Source organism: Crocuta crocuta, unplaced genomic scaffold, assembly GCF_008692635.1.
Source record: "Crocuta crocuta isolate KB4526 unplaced genomic scaffold, BGI_CrCroc_1.0 scaffold342, whole genome shotgun sequence".
NCBI classification, from domain to species: Eukaryota; Metazoa; Chordata; class Mammalia; order Carnivora; family Hyaenidae; genus Crocuta; species Crocuta crocuta.
In genome coordinates, this window is record NW_027532158.1 from 687,933 (window position 1) to 706,882 (window position 18,950).

At 35.5% G+C, this 18,950-nt stretch overlaps 1 protein-coding gene and 1 non-coding gene across 5 annotated transcripts in view; one reads left to right on the forward strand and one right to left on the reverse strand.

Moving 5' to 3' along the window:
* SRSF11 (serine and arginine rich splicing factor 11) overlaps positions 1 to 18,950 on the forward strand; it is a 42,727-nt gene that overhangs the window by 10,089 nt on the left and 13,688 nt on the right. The window contains exons 1-6 of one of the 4 annotated variants that reach the window (XM_077776426.1): positions 4,312 to 4,330; positions 4,538 to 4,759; positions 11,229 to 11,362; positions 15,128 to 15,237; positions 17,401 to 17,493; positions 18,203 to 18,252. In XM_077776426.1, coding sequence (XP_077632552.1) covers positions 4,560 to 4,759; positions 11,229 to 11,362; positions 15,128 to 15,237; positions 17,401 to 17,493; positions 18,203 to 18,252 — 587 coding nt within the window. In that variant the 5' untranslated portion in view covers positions 4,312 to 4,330; positions 4,538 to 4,559. Of the gene's footprint in view, positions 1 to 4,311; positions 4,331 to 4,355; positions 4,760 to 11,228; positions 11,363 to 15,127; positions 15,238 to 17,400; positions 17,494 to 18,202; positions 18,253 to 18,950 lie in introns of those variants that run through there. The other 3 variants (XM_077776429.1, XM_077776425.1, XM_077776427.1) reach the window with 3 other exon arrangements.
* Positions 8,415 to 8,517, reverse strand: LOC144241800 (U6 spliceosomal RNA). Its single transcript, XR_013338198.1, has one exon. It is a non-coding gene; the product is annotated as a U6 spliceosomal RNA (small nuclear RNA).

The window sequence follows — 18,950 nt, forward strand, 5'->3', positions numbered from 1 at the left end:
GTACTACCAACAGTGCTCAAGGGTTTCCTTTTCTCTACACCCTCCCCACCATTTGTTGTCTCTTCTCTTTGTGATGCTGGCCATTCTGATAGATGTGAGGTGATATTATAGTTTTGATTTACAATTCCCTAATCGATTATTAGTGATACTGAGCATCACTTCATATATCTGTTAGACAAATGTCTCTTTAGGTCCTTTGCCCATTTTTAAATTGGATTAAATTTCTTTTTTCTTTTTTTTTTATTTGCTCTTGAGTTGTAGGAGTTCCTTGTGTATTTTGGATACTAACCCCTTATCAGAAAAATGGGTTTGCAAATATTTTTTTTTTCCCATTCTATACTTCCATTCATTTTGTTGATGGTTTCCTTTGTTATGCAGAAGCTTTTTAGCTTGATGTAGTCCCACTCGTTTTCTTGATTTTGTTGTTTGTTTTTGGTGTCCAAAAAATTATTGCCAATTCCCATGTCAAGGAGCTTTTTTCCTGTTGTTGGGTGTGTGTGTTGGGGTGTTGTTTTTTTGTTTTTTTGCCTAGAAGTTGTATAGTTTCAGGTTTTTAACCCCTTTAAGTTTTTAATCCTTTTGAGTTAATTTTTGTCAGTGGTGTAAGATAGAGATCTGGTTTCATTCTTTTAAACATGAGATCTTATAGAAACTTTAAATTGTAAAGTACTAATTATATTATAATTGTAAAGCTTGGTCATTATGACTAAGAAAATTGGTATTATTTCTGAAGATTTGTGTAAAGTATTACTTTCTAATATTCTTTAACAGAATATCAGCATATTCCTGCCAATATCTTAGCAGTGTGGTAGTGGCAGTTCCCCACTGGTAAGTATTAGAACACTATTATGGGGAGCCTATAAGTTATTTTCTATATTCCAAAAGGCTTTCAGAAATCATACACTATAATATGCATATCTAGGCCAAAAATGATTGTATGACTATAGAAGCCATAATATGACTGGTATATAGGCCCAAATGACAGATTACTTTTTGCTTTGGATTAGAAAAGCAAATTAAACTTTGGTTAGACTGGTAATATTTATCATTCGAATATAGCTGGAAGCCTTCCCAGTCTACTCCCAAAGATCAACTGTGACCCTTCACTTTATATAATTCTTTCACTTCACTTTCCACATGATACACAATCTCCTTATAAGTCTCTCTGAAATATAAACTGGAAAGCATTCATTCAATTAAGAATGATCTTCCAGCTTTTCTTGAAAGCTTCAAACTTACTCTTATCCTCGGGACCTTTTTAAGTTGCTATTTCTTGTATTTGGATTGCTCTTCCCCCAGAAATTTAAATGGCTTGCTTCTTCCTTTTATTAAAGTCTCAGCTCGATAACTCTCTCCTATCTTTTATCCTGATTTATTTTCATCACAGCATATTACTCTCATACATCTTTGTGTTTATTCATTGAAAGTTTGCCATACTAAAGTTATATGAGGTCAGGGACATTGCCTATCTTTTCTCTGCTGTATTCTTACTGTCGAAGAAAATCCCAGAACATAACAGGTGCACAATATTTGAAGGAATTTGCAAGTTTAACAACTTTTTATGTTATGGAGGCTAGGGTAAATTAGGAGCATGATACCCATCTTCAGATTCTATATGATAGTTATGTTTAATCAGGAGCCTAAACAAATTTGAAATGATTTAAAATTACTATAGATTCAGGGCACCTGGGTGGCTCAGTCATTTAAGTGTCTGACTTTGGCTCAGGGCATGATCTTGCTGTTTGTGAGTTCGAGCCCCATGTTGGGCTCTACATTCACAGATCAGAGCCTGGAGCTTGCTTCGAATTCTGTGTCTCCCTCTCTCTCTCTCTCAAAAATAAATAAACATTTAAAAAAAAGCTACTATAGATTGGATAAACTTGTCATTTGCTTTGATATATTGATTTGCCTTTAGTTATTTCTATGGGCAATATTCAACATTAAGTCAAGGTAGTTATTGAATCTATTTGTTAGACCTAGAAAGATTTTGATAATTAGGATTCAGGTCCCGATTGAAGTAGATTCTTAGAAGTGAAGTGAAATTTCTTCAAACCACACTTTATAAATGACAGGGTAGTATTCTAACCACTCTTCTGACTCTAAACCTAGTGTATTTTCTACCTATCAGATGACTTGAAAATAAAATGATTAAAAATCCTGTTTATTAGAATAAGATTCTTTTTTGTCACATTGTTTCTCCATTTGGAAGCACCATCTATTGGGATATTCAGTGAGTTATACATAAACTGGCTTCTGATTGTTTAAAAGATTTTATCTTAACCACAAAACTTTCTTTGGTTCGAATGTATAATTTTAATTATGAAATATGTCAAATATATGTAGAGTAACATAAAAGATTTCTGTGGATCCACCAAAAAAGAATAAAAAGATGCTAACATTAAAGAAAAAAAACAAACAGGCAGGTATGAACCCTGCCTTTGTGTTGTCCTTTTATCATAGAACAATGTAGCAGGATTGGCAAATGGTAGGTACTTCTAGTAAGTGTTGAACTTTTCATAGGACAAGACCAAAAAAAAAAAAAAACCCACAGTTTAGTAACAAGTTTGATATCCTTTATTCCAGGGAAGACAATCCATGGATTGGGGGATTACAGTGCCTCACAATGTCTAACACTCTTCCCAAAAGATTTCGGGCAAGAGAATGTTCTAGAGAAGATTAGGAGAAGCAACACAGAAATAGGGGATGATTGGTGAAGAGGTTGAAGGATTTGGTTGAAGGATTTTCTTGTAAGGGTAGCAGATCCTGTTTTCTAGGTATGATGAGTTAACTAAAAGCTGAGTTAGAGGATTTTGATTGGTGTATGTTAGGTTTCTTGATAAGTGTTTCCTGTAGGTGCAGGGTGACGTAGGTTTGGATTTGTGACTTGGACCAGGCCAGTAGGGCAGCCTCAATTTTGTGGGTTCTGATACAAATTAATGTTAACAAATTAAGAGTCTGTAATTGGCAGTTGCATGTGTTAGATTCAAAATGAGAAAATAAATTATCAGGCTTTTTTTTTGCATTCACAGATACACATTAATGAGTGACATGCCATTAGATGTAATTAGTAATTTTACTGAGGCTTACATTCAGCCAACCTGTCCCTTGTTTTTATGAGAACTAGCAGAAGTGACTTAGTGCATAAACCTAGCTAATTGCCTCTACATCCAGATCTCAATAACTTTGTGTTCTAATCTCTTACAAATCACACTCTTGACTTCATTACTGCATACACGTATTAACAACAAAAATGTCCTGTGAGAACTGAGGTTTTAGCTTCCTCCAAAAATATTCAGGGTCAAGTAAAATATTTAACAATCGTTTTAGAATAATTGGCTCTGCCATTAAGGCATATTTATTCATGTGTTTAATACACTTATTGGACATTTACTATGAAACACATTTCTGTAAGTCTTAAACAGACTCAGAAAAGTCAACGACTTCAGGAGAGAAACATGTCAACATAACAAATGCAGTGCATGTATCCTCTATTGTTAAGCAGAGAAGAGGAAACCCTAACTCTGCTTGCAGAAGCTTTGGCAGTGAGGGAAGGAAGGCCCCACAGAGGATGGCAGTTAGATACAATGAGGGAGGTCATTAATAATTTGTATAAGGGCACAGTGAAATGAAAGATTTTGTCAGGTTTGGGGAACTGCACATCTTTGGATAGAAAGGGAGAGTTCCCCGATGAGGTTGAAAAATCAGACCATCTTTTAATTGTCAAAGCTTCAAAATTATTGTAAGCAAGAATATGCATGTAAATCAAGTTTTTTGTAGAAATTTCAGATCATACACTTGAAAATATTTAGGTACTATAAACTGCTTTTAAAAGGTCAACTTGTGAAATAAAATTTGCATATTAAGCGCTAAAGTAAAACACTTTAATCTCTTTTCAAGGTTTTAGTGACAACACAAATTGGTTAAAAGTTTAATGTTTCCAAAATGTATGTAAAGATTTATGATTGTATAACGATGGAGAAGAAAATTTTTGTTAACTAGCGTGGAAATTTACGTAGTAACTGGACAGATCTGTAGATCTTCTGTGTGAAGAAATAAATATCGTGGTCATTTCTAATAATACTAAGGTGTGCAGTTTTTTGCAGAGGAGTGAATGCTTGCTTTTTAAAGTTAATGCCTTCCACTTATTTCTTCAAAAAAAAAGGGGGGTAGGAGCGAAGACGACCTCCATTAGATCGCGGTGCCTCGCATTTTTCTGGCTGCGGACGAGGTTTGCTGGGCCTGCGCGGGGCGGAGTCGACGGTGACGCGCCCTTGCACCGCAAGGCATTGTGGGGAGCTCGGGCCCGCGAGTGAGGTGGTTGGAAAGCGAGGTGGGGGCGGCCGGTTGTTTTCTCGTGGTCTCGAACTCGCGCGCTCACGCCCTCCCCCCCCACCCCTGACAAGCGGCGGGGTGGAGGAACGGCGGCGGTGGCAGCGGCGGCTGTAACATCGGATACACTTCTGTCTCCTCTCCGGCGAACCGGTTCCTCTTCCCCCTCCCTCTCACTGTTTGTTGTGTGTTTGATGTGTTAAAGCAGGAGCGAGAACGCGAGCAGCGCCATGAGCAACACTACCGTCGTCCCCAGTACTGCGGGCCCGGGCCCCAGCGGCGGGCCCGGTGGCGGCGGCGGCGGCGGCGGAGGCGGCGGCACCGAGGTAATCCAGGTGACTAATGTCTCCCCGAGCGCTAGCTCTGAGCAGATGCGGACCCTCTTCGGTTTCCTAGGCAAGATCGACGAACTGCGCCTCTTCCCGCCAGAGTGAGTATCGTCCACCATCACGGTCTTTACTAACTCCTCCCCATTCGGGGCCTAACTACACCATTTCCTAGGCCCTTGTCGACGCGTCCCGGGGCCAGGTTGCTTTCGTTGAGGCCGGCTGTTGGATTTGCTTATGAAAGAAACTGCATATTAGGCTTAATGCAAAGAAGCGGGGCCGCTGTTCCGGGGATTAAAGAGGCACAGCCTTCTGAAATCTCGGGATTTGGAGGTTTTCCTTAAATTGTGCCAACGTGGTCGTTTTTTGAGCACTTAGAAAAAGGCAAACTGCACTTTATGGAATTTGCATATAGTTTAATCAGTTTTTAAAAAAAATAAGGTGTTTTGAGTTCTTTGAAAAGTAACAAAATTACTCATTCCTGTGTAAATTTCATAATGAAGTTTGTTGTCAGTTCACTTAACTGTTAAGTATTGCCGTTAACTGATTCTGGCGCAGTGACTATAATTGAGAGTTAATATTCTTTGACAATTCAGCGAGCCTGAATACTTAATTTTTATAATGACAAAGGCGGGTTATAGCCGAAATGTAAGGTTTTCTTTTGTTTAAAAAACGTACACATTCATGTTTGACAGTTGTTTTTGAAAGGAATTTAATAGAATGTTAAATTTTTGAATTTTGAGTATATGGTTTTTTGTTTTTATTCTGTTGTCTCATATTCTTATTGCTAAAATATTAAACGAGTAGATTAATTGCAGGAAAATATAAATCTCTGAAGTAAGATATGCGATAAATATTAGAACTAACATTTGAAATAAAACGGTGTCCTCTTTGTGAAGAGTGAAAATCCAAACATTACTGTCAGTAAACACTGGGTACCCAGTCTACACTGAGAGTTGTATGATGTCACTTAAGTACAAAACAGGAAATTGGAGTCCTCAAGAAATCCACTGTCGTGGCTGTAATACATCATTAAGTACATTTTTACTCTAAAATGATAGAGGTTGATTATACTGCGGTATTAAGTATTTTGCATATTTCATCACTTTCTGCTTTAAATATTTTCAGATTTCTTAGTGTTTTCAGATTGGTGTGTTGCCTTTAATTTTTCGGGGAATATGCATGCAGAGAGAGGTTTCAGAGTTTTTGGTTTTCACGAAGTGTAGAATTCTGGGAACAAACATTTTATTATTTTGAATAGAAACTTGACTGTCTTTGGTAATGTAGAACAAATAGCTTTCATAATATAAGCATACAAAATATTCCATTTTGTCTTGACATACCATTTATTAAGTTGTTAGTGAAATTAATAAATAAGAAAAAGACAGAAAATGAGAGTGACAGATGTGATTACTGTAATCATGTTGTTACTCGAGGTATTTGACATACTGGATTGATTATGAAATAATTCTTTCCAGTCTGGCAAGTTATTAAGAATATTGTTAGAGTTGCTGATTTTACAATGTTTTGTTGGTTTTGAAAATGCTCTTTTTATGATGCACTTGTCAACAGATGACAGAGGTATATAGGCTGTTTACTGGTTCCTCTTTTACCTAATAAATGATCAACATCTTAGAATCATGATAGACCAGAGCCTGACTTTTCTGCTTTGTTGTCAAAGGAGTAGTTCCATCAGAAACAGGATAACTGATGTGCATCAGATAACATGATCTGGAGTGCTGTGCATTGAGAAGACTCCCTGTATCAGGGAAGAGCAGATAAATATTGACCCATTTTTGCTCTTTGATTCCTTTATATATATTCATATATATAATTTTCTCATCTGAAACTGTGTAAGGTTACAATATAGTAGATGCCAATATTACCTTACTGGCCTTCGTGATTTGGAATAGTGTGGATATAGATGCTTACTTACGTTGATTTAATGTTAACGTCTCAATTGCTAATCAGACCTGCGTAATTTGGAAATTGTTTAGTGACAATTTCTGTAAACTTCCTAGTTTTCAGCAGTAATTTGCCAGGGAAAGTGTGCTATGGAGTCGTAGATTTCCAGAAAGGTTCATCATTACAAAATATTCAAAAAATCTACTTTTTTACTTGGCGAATAATATTGAATGGCTCAGAATATATAAAATCTAACTATTGTAAACACGTTTGCCACTTGATTTTTTTTTACGGGATATATGTAGTTTCTGTTTTTCTCAAAAGGCATTCATATTCACCTAGAACTCTTCACCTAGATGTATTCCTTTGACAGGCTTCCTTTTGTTACTCAAATGTCACCTAATTAGAGAAACCTACCCTGATTACCCTGTATACATAAAAAACACTCCTCTCTTCCTTCTCTGTTCAACTTAACTGCTTTGTTTTTCTCTAAAGCACTAATCGCTAATTGACAGGTTAGGTTTAGCTTCCTCCCTCTTTTAGAGTATGTGGCCTCTTGGGTCACCAACGTCACCTAGGGAGCATTTTTTTAAAGTATATTTATGTTTATGACAGCCCTTACCCACCACTACTGAAACACTGATTTATTAATGCCTATTGGCAGGGTCTAGGGGGATTCTGGGACCTGGGATTATGCCAGACATTTCAGTGACAAGCTCCTCAAGAAGGTTTCTCCCTTTTTTTCATTATTGAGTCCCCCTCTTGGTTCTTTTAACAAAATCACTGCCCTTGTAAATTTACCCAGTGATGATAATGTTTCATGAAAAAAAATATTCGAACCCTGTCCTTGGTATGACAGCCATATAGCTATTTGAAAGCCTCAGTCGGTGTTTCTCTCACTCTCTTTTAAAGGAAAACAGTTAATTTCATTCTAGTTGTTCCTAAAATACATGTTGGAGGGTCGCCTGAGTGGCTCAGTCGGTTAAGTGTCTGACTTTGGCTCAGGTCATGATCTCGTGGTCTGTGCGTTCGAGCCCTGCGTTGAGCTCTCTGCTGACAGCTCAGAGCCTGGGGCTTGTGTCAGATTCTGTGTCTCCCTCCCCCCCCCNNNNTCATATGCTGTGTCTCCCTCCCCCCCCCCCTTGTGCTCTATCTCTCAAATATAAAATAAATATAGAAAAAAATAAAAATAAAATGCATGTTGGAAATTCAACATTGTTTGAGTGTCTAGTATATGCTAGATTTTTTCCTATTTTATCTTACCCTGTTTTACAAAGAGTTAACTGAAATCCATAGTTTGTTTTGCACTCCCAAACTACTCTACCAGTGTCAGAAGTAGTATTTCAACCCCAGTGTTGTGATTCTCCTTTACTGCTTTGCTTGCTAAGGATTTCTTTTAGCCAAGCAACTTATGAGTGGAACCATTCTTTCACAGTTAGTAGGTATTCTTTAAATATTTGGTTTCAATGTATTTCAGAATGGGGACTATAACTAGAGGGTTTATTGGGTAGTGATTCCTTGGAAGCATGTGTCAAAGTTATGCATTAACTTGGAGGTTCACATCAATAACTTAAATAATCAAAAATAGATTATTTTTTATAGTTCCCAAAAGACTTTATTTTCAAGAGAAGGCATAGCCAAGTAGACCTAAATCAATAACTATAGCAGACTCTGGTATAGTATATATTTGATATTTCAAATTGCTGAATGTTAATTCACTATCACAAACTCATATCAAACTAAATGGAAAACAGAAATAAAATTACAGTTTTCTTTCACAGCAGAAAAATCACAATACATTAAATTTCTGAGGAAAAGGTTACAAACATTCTAATAACTATAGTAGAAAAAATTAAAATTATGGTACATGTCATGAATTGGAGTGTTATTATTGCACAGGGGCTATGCTAATCTTCTGTCATTCCAGTTTTAGTATATGTGCTCTGGAAGTGAGCACCAAAAATAGGTACATTAGTAATAATAAGTATAACAGTACCATTTGGTAACCTGATCTTTAAAAACTTTTTTTTGTTGAATGCAACATTTTACTGTATTTCTTTATAACTGAATAATAACACAAAGTGAGGTCACCTTTTTCAGGTGAATGTTACCATTGTCACAGACCTGTTGTTTTGTGGGTCTGGGAGATGCCTCTGTTTATGATTGTAAGCCCAAAATTCTCCACCCAGAAATGGTTAAGTGTTTAAGGCAGAAGTTGAAAGAGTGTTATAGGCCTAAACCAGAAGTTCTCACTTTAGTTGTCATGTATATTAACAGTGGGTGTTAGGAATCAAAGCCCTTCTACCAAAGGGATTCTCGTATAAGTTGGGCTTGATGGGAAAACAGAAATCTGAATTTTCTGTGTGCATCCCAAAAGATTCAGAGACAGCCCTTAGAGGACACTTTAAAAAACATTGGAAAAATACTACCACTCTATACCTAAAGGCAAAAGCATTGTATAATGCTTTTTTCCCTATCTTGCTCCTCAGTTCTTTTCAATAGCTGCTTCATCTGTATTAATTCTTAAAGGTAAAGAATTAAAAACAATTACATTTTTAGAAGTGGTACTCGCACAGAATTCTAAGGTATGAAAATTAATTTCAGGCATCAGTCTGAAACTAACATGCTGTCTTACTAGTATGTGTCTTTTATTAATAAATTCTAAAAGGATATAGAAAAGTGTAACCGTGGGTCAAATAGTAATGGTTTTAAACAAGATCTTTTGAAGTGCGGAGAGATGAATTATTTCTCCTTCTGAGTTGTCTTACTATAACTTTTTTTCCATAGTATTATTCATGTTTTTAGCTCCCCACCACTTACAGGTTTGATATAGTCAAATAATAGCTGCAAGCAATAGCTATAATAACTGCAATGACATGAGTGGACAGAAAAAAATACGAAGCATCTTAATTGCCAAAGTAATGGAAATACACTGTGAACATATAGGCAGTATTTCCTAATTTACTTATAAAAAGGAATTGCTCGTTGAGTTGATATTATTTAATACCTTATCATATAGTCATTTTCTTCTTTTAGTCAGATGACAGAATGTCAAAGAAATAGCAGAGATCACTTTTTAAGAAATTTAAATGTCTTCTACTGCCTAAACCATCATGGTAGGTGTTAATAATGAAATGACAGTATAATATAAAGAACTTTTTAAATTTTGTGCTAAAAGGGTGGATATATTAGAAATACAAAGTGATACACTTTCTAAAAGTGATGCCATTTCTAAAATTGTTGAAATGGCATTCTTTCCACTGCGGTGGGTGCAACATTGTTACATTATAGACCAGTAGTGCTTCACATTAAATAAACACTGTATCCTTTTAAAACATTTGGCATTGAGCTTCTGTGATAAGATGACTTAAATTCTCTTTGGATATACCTTATTATCAACTGTGCTTTGAACCTAAGTTTGATTATGTGCTTAGTATATGGGCAGTGCCTTTCAGGAAACATTAAAAATTCTAATGGGTTTGAGTTCTTGAGCTATATAGCTTCATGTTAGTGCTTAAATTATCAGGAAAATTTTCTTTGCAACAACAGATGTTTATCTTTGAAATACCTAGTGTAGCCATATCTGGCGATTACATTTTTATGTATACACGAAAATCTAATTTGTTAGAAAAGTTAGCAACAAGCCCCATTCTAGTAACATTCCAATATATTTTAGGGTTTACCTTTTTGTTATTGAGTCTTCAGATGTAGATGGCTTGTTAAAATAAAGCAGTCGTGCTTTATGCTGGGTGCATGTTAAAACTGTCACGGAGAATTAAAGTAAAGGAGGAGGCATTCAGTATTTCATCAAAGATTTTGATTTAATTCGTATAGAATGGAGAATATGGGTTTGTTTGTGTGTGTTTGTGTTTGTTTTGTTTTACCCCCACTGATGATTACTGCTGCCTTAGGGTTTTGGTTCTCAAATAACTTTTGGTGTGGGGTTAGGAACAAAAATCCTGCTTACTACCTAATCTGCCATAGGTTGCACTTCACCACTTGTTTCACCTAAAAAAGCAATTTACTGAGGGAATTTTTGAATTTTTATGTAGGGGTTGGAGTACTATATCCTCAAGTGTACACATTTTGTGTTTCTCTGAAGGTGATCTGAGCAAGACAGTCTTAAGTATTTATAAGGCCTAGGAGTTATGCTGTAGGGGAAAGAGAATGGCATTTGGTAGGCAGGTCAAGAAAACTCCTTAATTGTCAAAAAGACTGTTTCTCGGAATATTCTTTTGTCCCTGAAGTGGAAATTTTTTGTTTCTTACTCTGAAAAGTTAACAGTGATGAAAAAAGTTTTCTAAACCAAAAGTAATTATTTTTACCTGTAATTAAAAAGTAGGTGGTATGGTATTATGGAAGAAATGTTGACAATTTTGTGGTCTGTTCAGACTCTTGAGATTATAGTTACACACTGTTATTAACTTGAAACACTGTAAATTTAAACAGTGATTGTTTTTCTCTACATGCAATTCTAGTGAGTTCTAGGAACTCCGCGGGCTGTACCTTATTGAAACATTTTCTTTTGAAGTGGTTAAATAAAATAATACATACCATGGTATGTATTTTTATCTGCCTATTTTACTTTTAGAATGTTTGTGAGTCCTACATTTGTGTTTTAGCTGATATTCTTTGTCTCTTTTTTTATGTTATTTGTTTATTTTTTAGTGATTCACCTTTGCCAGTTTCATCCCGTGTCTGCTTTGTTAAGTTCCATGATCCGGACTCAGCAGTTGTGGCACAGCATCTGACAAACACTGTATTCGTTGACAGAGCTTTGATAGTCGTACCATATGCAGAAGGTTTGTGCTTTGTTTAACTACCTATGAGGGCATCCTATGATGACCATCTACCTCAGTATAGTTTTAGAGTGAGCGTTAGTAGCATGTTAGAAATTTAAGCTATTAACATTTTGAAACCCTTGTTATACTGTAGTCCATATTTTTACTTGCAGATGTTTTAATTCTAAAAATTAGAAATCAGACTTGTTTTTATAAGATACTTTTTGCATTCTTTTAAAACATTTTAAGTTCATTAAAACTGTGTTCCTGTTGTAATTTCTTAAGATATATCTACTTAGTTAATGTTGAGTTTTATGAAAGAGTCCTGAAGGTGAATGGTTCACTCCATGCACATTTACATAGAAACCTTCAAATAAATGCATGATGTTATTTCTGTTTTAAATAAATGACTAGGTTAGTTTTTTTATTTTTTTTTTTTTATGTAGTGCTGCTTCTCACAGATAATTTAAAAAAACATCCCACATTGAAATCCAGTATACCAAGGGTTGCAACGATTTCGGTTTTTATGAAAGTTCAAGATTTCCTATAGCTTAGGTGCCAGATGGGCACTGGGTGAATTGTTTTTATGCCAGATTTTCTTGTTCATTCTTGCTATATTTTCTAGATATCTCTAAATAATAAATTCTTCTCTCTGTTATTTGTGTGTGTGATTTTTGTAGTGGAGAAGGCAAATGCAAAACTCTTCCAGATGACTGAAAAACAGTGGGTCCTCTGCAGCTACAGGGGATTCTAGACATTAACTAAAGGCCAGCAAGCACTCAAGTCCCCCAAGTGTTTTCCTGGTGTAACCACTTGTTAATAACTACATTTTCTCTCTTTTTACATTTTAGGCTGTTAACGTAACTTGACAGAAAAATAATGAGCAGGGTTTTTGGATCTAAAAAAGCCACTGTGACAAGACAGCACTATTTTAATTCCATTTTGTAAAATATTCTGAGAAATTTTATAATTAGTTTGTTCCCAGTGTACTGCTACTTTATTTGCTTTTTGGTTACTATAAGTTTTGATCAAAGAAATCACTGACGTATGAGAAAATTACTGGATTTTAGGCTAATAATTTAACATATATACTGACCAGAATTTAAATGCTTTCCCCTTAAACTGGTCAGTGGAAGCGGAATCTTGATATTGTTAACTTTAGATGCTATCTTAGATCTTTGAATACCAATGTGAACATTTACACCATACCTTGTAAAAGTTGTGAAATGTCTAGTCCTTAAAACTTGGAAGAATTGCCTTTGTGGTTTTCTAAAGAAATTAAATTACATTCATAGATGGATTAAGGCATGTTATATAATAATAGTACATCTATCTCCATGATATTAAAGTGTGTGAACCCTATTTTAAGGTTTTAAATTATATATGTGCTGATAAACGTTTGAGTTTAGTGTGTTTTGATTAAGCAGTTTCTTTTTATATCAGTGTGCCTGTTGTAGGGGTAAGGCTTGACACCAAGAGAAAATTTACAGAATTCAAATTTAGGATAAGTAAAATACAGTTTTTGAAACAAGATTCAAATCATGTGAGTAATGTGCAAAACTGTAGATAGGCTTTAAATTTAAAGAATTCTTATTGTCTAAGTATATTTTCCAAGTCCTGAACATAATACAGTATATCATATAAATGGCTTTCATAAATACTTTTAGGCCATAGTAAACTTCCTAGTATCTGTTTTGAAAATGAAATGTTTAGTCGGAGTGTATATAGAATTACAGAAATACTTAGATTCAGAATCTATTTTCGGTGTATTTAATTATTGGTATGGTATGCTGTATTAATGTTGCCACCGTTAAATAACTGATGTACTCAATCCCTTTGTCACCATTCACCCTAGTTTTAGCTCTTACACTTTGGTGTTGGCTCTTGGTCAGTATTTTAAAACAATAGACACAAAGTCTACGGTAAGGAATAGTCTTAATTGGTAAAATCTGAGATAGCTGGATATGGAAGGAACTCTTAATAGTAATGGATTTGGGGGTTATTTAGGTTCCTTGGTTAATGTTTGTTTCTTTTGTCTGTTTCTTTTTCTTTCATTTCTACACATTCATGCAGTATTTCATGGTTCTATCAAAGCAGCAGTAAAAAAAATACTCTTGACGCATGAAAATTAACTGGTGAGGGGCCTCATTGCTATTTTTAAATTGTAGTTTTATTTTTAAATAGTCTTTTTTAAATCAGAGGATCAGATGCATGACTTTTTTTTTAATGGATGCAGATCTTCTATCAGGTGTCTCACAATAAATTCAAGAGGATGTTAGTTTGCCAGAAATATGTTGCAAATGCACTAATTTGAGTAAGATGTTGATACTTAATATTATCCTCTTGAGACATAATTTTGCATGCAAAATTATCCCATAATCTTTATAGGTTTGTTAATATTGATGCATTAATGCCCTATATCTAAATGATCTTCTCCCCCCACCCCTCCATAACTCTTGGTATCTAAATTGATGACAGCTCTGACACAAGCAAGATAACAGTGCTGTGTAGTATACATTTGTTTATATTATCGGCACTTCTCAGTATAGGTGGAAGGAACCATTACCTTTATTTAACAGTGGTTTTTCTTTTTTGTTGTTGTGTTTTACAGTTCTTTTCCCTGGTTCAGCCTGAACTATATACCAGGCCCTGCTGAAAATACCACCCAACAGTTTTCTTCTGCAGCTTATCCAGTTTCTCTTAAGTGCCCTGTACATATTGTATGTTTTATGATGAGATGCAGTTTCTTAATATGTATTACAGAAATACTACTGGTATTTGCAAATATGTAGTTTAATTGTATTATTGAACTCTCATTTTGGGGGCTTGGGCACATTAACAGATTAATCCATCTGTATAGGGCTTTTGCTGTTGGATAGAATTTAAATTGTCTACATAAATATTTGTCTTAGGACCCTCAGATTTTATCTGAATACACAGATTAGGCTTTAAAAACAGACATACATGTTATTTCTGGCTTTAGGAGTTTGGTTAAGTTAGCTTTTGAATTGACACGTAGCAGCATTTTTGGTATGGTTAGCATGGCACATGTTGGAACATAAAGCATTTTACTATACAGGTAAGGAATGTGCCATGTTGTTTTACCTATTCTCTCTCTCTCTTACTCACTTTCACACACGCATCCTGTGTGTATTCAGAGACCTTCAGAAACATTCATATTCATTTTCATGAGTCAGCAAAAGCCCTACGCTTGATTCCAACAGAATATTTCCTTTACATACTTTTCTTCTCTTAATTTTTACAAAATTTGTATGGTAGGTGTAAAAGAAAATCATAGTAACTGTACCATATTATTAACCCCTAAATCAAACTTTTTTTGTCTTGTGTATCTTGATTTTTCTGTGTGCTTTATAGTGAAGCAGCCGACACGAGTCGTTGTTCATAAAACAGCTTTTGAAAGTTGAGAGCACACCCCTGGAGAACCGACTGTGCTTGCTTACGTTTGGTTCATGACTTAAAAATCGAGTACAGGTGATGAAATCTTGGCAGTGTTAACAAAAAAGTAGTGTGTATTGTGCTATTTTTTTTTTACTCTAGAAACTTAACCATTTGTAGAGAAAAAGGAAACAAATTTTCACACATTGAAGTTTCATTCTGACATAAAATTAATGATAAATAATCTTAGAAGTCAAGCTTTATATTTTAGCGAACATAAGTACTTTCAACAAACTCAGGTGGTGTATCAGGGAGACATTTTCTGGGTGTTTTTGTGTGTTTTCTGTCTTGCAAAAGAGTGTGTTCTAATGCGAGGATGTTTCTCTGCAGGAGTTATTCCTGATGAGACTAAGGCTTTGTCTCTGTTGGCACCAGCTAATGCAGTGGCAGGTCTTCTGCCTGGTGGTGGACTCCTGCCTACCCCTAACCCACTTACCCAGGTAATGGTTCCATTGAACTCTTTTTTTTTTTTAATGTTTTTATTTATTTCTAAGAGAGAGAGAGAGAGACAGCATGAGCAGGGGAGGGTCAGAGAGAGAGGGAGTCACAGACTGAAACAGGCTCCAGGCTCTGAGCCGGCAGTCAGCACAGAGCCCGACGCGGGGCCCGAACCCACGAACCACGAGATCATGACCTAAGCGAAAGTCGGACGCTTAACCGACTAAGCCACCCAGGCGCCCCTGAACTCTTAAAGGATAGAAAGGAACACAGAACTGTGGATAAAACCTAAACATTATTTGAGCTTTTTAAGTGTTGTGATGATTATAGTTCACAAAGCGACACCACAGTAGTATAAAGCCTATAATGTAATCATAAATACTAAGGAGAACATCTTGGAAATTTATGTTTTAAGAACATTCTGAAAATCGTAAATCTGTTATATTTGGTTTTGCCAGTAACTCAAAATAACTCCAGGAACTATGTGGGGAGGGAGGAAAAAAAAAAAAACCTCACGAGGCATGAGACTTCAGTTGAACGTGCTATTGAAAATAGTATGTTCATTTAGAACCAGAAAGGTGAACAGGCTATTTTTTTCTTTCTCGGTGCCCTTTTGATTTTTTTTTTTTTTTTTTGGATCTTTTTTTCTTGAGGTTTGAATTAAGTACATGGCTTGAAATAAAGATGAATTCTTGATGGAGATTTTTAACATGGGGAAGATGAAATAAAGTTGGAGAAAATTTTTGGTGGGTAGTGTTTCTCACCCTGATTGGATACTATAAAAAGTATGTCATTTTAAAACTAAAAGCACTTCAAATTGAATGTGTTCTTCAGAGATTATAACTGGTCAGTGAGTGATTTCATGGATAATGGTGGACTGCCAGCCTCAACTAGAATTTTGTAAAAGCATTTTTTTCTGTTATTTTACCTGTCTAAATAGTTAACTATTAAGTGACTGGTATAGTACCAGAAAAGGATGACATCAAGAATTCCCATCTTTTTGAATATGACTTTGTCACTGAACTCCTAATTTTTTACTTACAAAATGAGGATCTGGGTAACTTGTAGGTAGATGCCTTCAGTGTATGAATTATGTAATAACTAAGGTAGACACTTTTATAGTAATAGTAGCTGTATTTTAATTATTCTTTGTAAACAAAGTACAGAAAGTTTGGTACCTTTTATTTACTACATATTACTAGAAGCTAGGAGAACTTCACACAGTTCTTACAGAGAAAGTCATACTGCCTAGAAAGCTATAGTACTTTGCATGATTTGCATCTATTATTGATTAGAATTATGTAAGGCACGAGACAAAACCATACCATAATTTGAATAGAAAATGAGAGTTACTAGTAACAGGAGATAATATTTAGTGCAACTCCAATGAATACAGTAATCACAGGTATAGGAAGCAACTATTACTTCTAGAGCTGAGGAAGAAAGAACACAAAAACAGAGTAGATGAGGGCTAAGTTTCAGGCCTCTTTCAGAAAGGATGGATAATACAGAAATTCTCTGAGGTGCCCACAGAGCTTATAGGAAGCTGCCCAGGAAGATGGCACCAAAACTCACTAACAAGATGAAAGACTCTAGGCATCCCACTACAGTAACAGTCAGAAACGGGACATAGGAACCAGGAAGAGAAACTCCTTCCACAGTGTCTTTCTAGGTCCCCCCACAAATAAAGCTTAACATCATGCCAGATGTCGAGAGAAATGCTTATAAGTGTGCCACTTCCATTATCACTGAACAGGGCAGAGGACAGTGGATTTGGAGCGGAGAAGCAGTGAATATTTAGAATTGTTGGCACAAGAATATATTGCATTTTTAAAAATATTCTTCTAACTTCTGGTTGTAGGAATAAATGTGCTATAATAAGTGAAAAGTGAGGCCACTGTATATGGCAGGGGCAGGGTATTGCAGCCCTTGGGCCAGACTCCCATTTTTGTTAATTTTTATTGGAGCACAACCGTGTTCATTTGTTTATAATTATCTTTGTCTTGAAGCTACAGTGGCATAGCTGAGTAGTTGCAACAGAGCCCCCACATAGCTACAGACTTAAATCAGTTATTACAAGGTCCTTTAAAGGGGAGGAAAAGTTGACCCCCTCGTATAAGATACAAAAATTAAATTTTAAATAAATAAAATTTGAAATTTTACAGATTGGCGCTGTTCCACTGGCTGCTTTGGGAGCTCCTACTCTTGATCCTGCCCTTGCTGCGCTTGGGCTTCCTGGAGCAAACTTGAACTCTCAGGTACAACTTAAAAGCCTTCAGTTTTGAGCTCATTTTTATAAATAAAGAATTTGTTCCATTAACTCTTAGGTTTGCATTTCTAGAACAGGAGGAAACTGATTGCTGTAGTGTAGTAATGCTGATTTTCATGTAAAGTTGTGAATGAAAGGTTTAAAAGGTCACTGCATTAATAGCCCCTTAACCATTAGAGAATTTCTCATTTTATAGAGTTCAGAGTAGTGTCACAAGAAGTCATTATGTTATGGAGTCAGAGTAAATAGTCATGAAAGGATGGGAACATAGACTTATAATTTGTTATCGTGTTATTTACTCCTTTAGAAATTTTGTTTTCTCTCACTTTAATTTTGCTAAACTTTTCTAAAGTCCCTACTTTACGGAAATTTTGTATTATACTGCCTAAGCACTTGGAGTTCTGTTTTACACTTTTCTTTGAAATGTTACATCCTCAGAAAGTCTTAAAATAGGCAAGAAGTAATTGTTTTATAAAACCTAGACTGTTAGCTTTATGATATCCATATTTAACTTGGTGTAAAGCAGCTCAACTTAATATGACCTATTTTACTGGCATACTTCTGTTGGTTTTCACTGTGCCTAAAATGATGTTACTTTTTGGAGGTTGGCCAGGTTGTTCTAAGACCTTCAACAAACTGGAAAAAAAATAGCTGTCACTTATTTTATGTACTCACTGTTATATTTTTTGTTTTTGCAGTCTCTTGCTGCAGATCAGTTGCTGAAGCTTATGAGTACTGTTGATCCCAAGTAAGGAATTTTTCTATGTTTCCATTGGTATGTGAATGTCTGGAGAAGTTACTTTTCGATAGTTAAAAAGAAAGTTATCTCAAGTAGTACAAAACATAATTCTGTTTTCTAGAAACAAGGAGAAAAATTCAGAGGTAAGCCCATCTGTAAAGGGTTTTGTGTTAGTATAATTTGAGTCTTTCTGAATAATTCTAAGTCCCTTCTGCCAAGATGACCAGAAATGAGCTAAATGTTATCTTTAGTTGATTCTTTTGAGAAATGTATACTGAGTACCTGCTATAAGCCTATGCCTTCATAGCATTTATACTGTAGTCAGAAAGGGAGACATTTAAATAATAGTAAAGTATGTGTATCTAACAGGAGGAAGTACACAGGTGCTGTGGGAACTTAGTTAAGGAGAACCTAATACTAAGATCAGAGAGGCTCAGCCTGGGGCATGAATAGTAGATAGGAAGACAAGTGAAGGAAGGGAAACACTATTCCAGAGCAAAAGAGTAGTGCGTGTCACGTAATATCAACATCTTAGGTGCTTTGCAAAGTTCTCTTTGTGCTCTAACTACATTCTCTAGTTGATATGTAATAAAGTCATGAGATATTTTAATTGATAATTTCTTACTATGTTAAATTTGAATTTAGTGCTTTTCCTACTTAGTGAATTTTCACTATCATTAAATGGGAGAGCATGGAGTGGGCTGGGG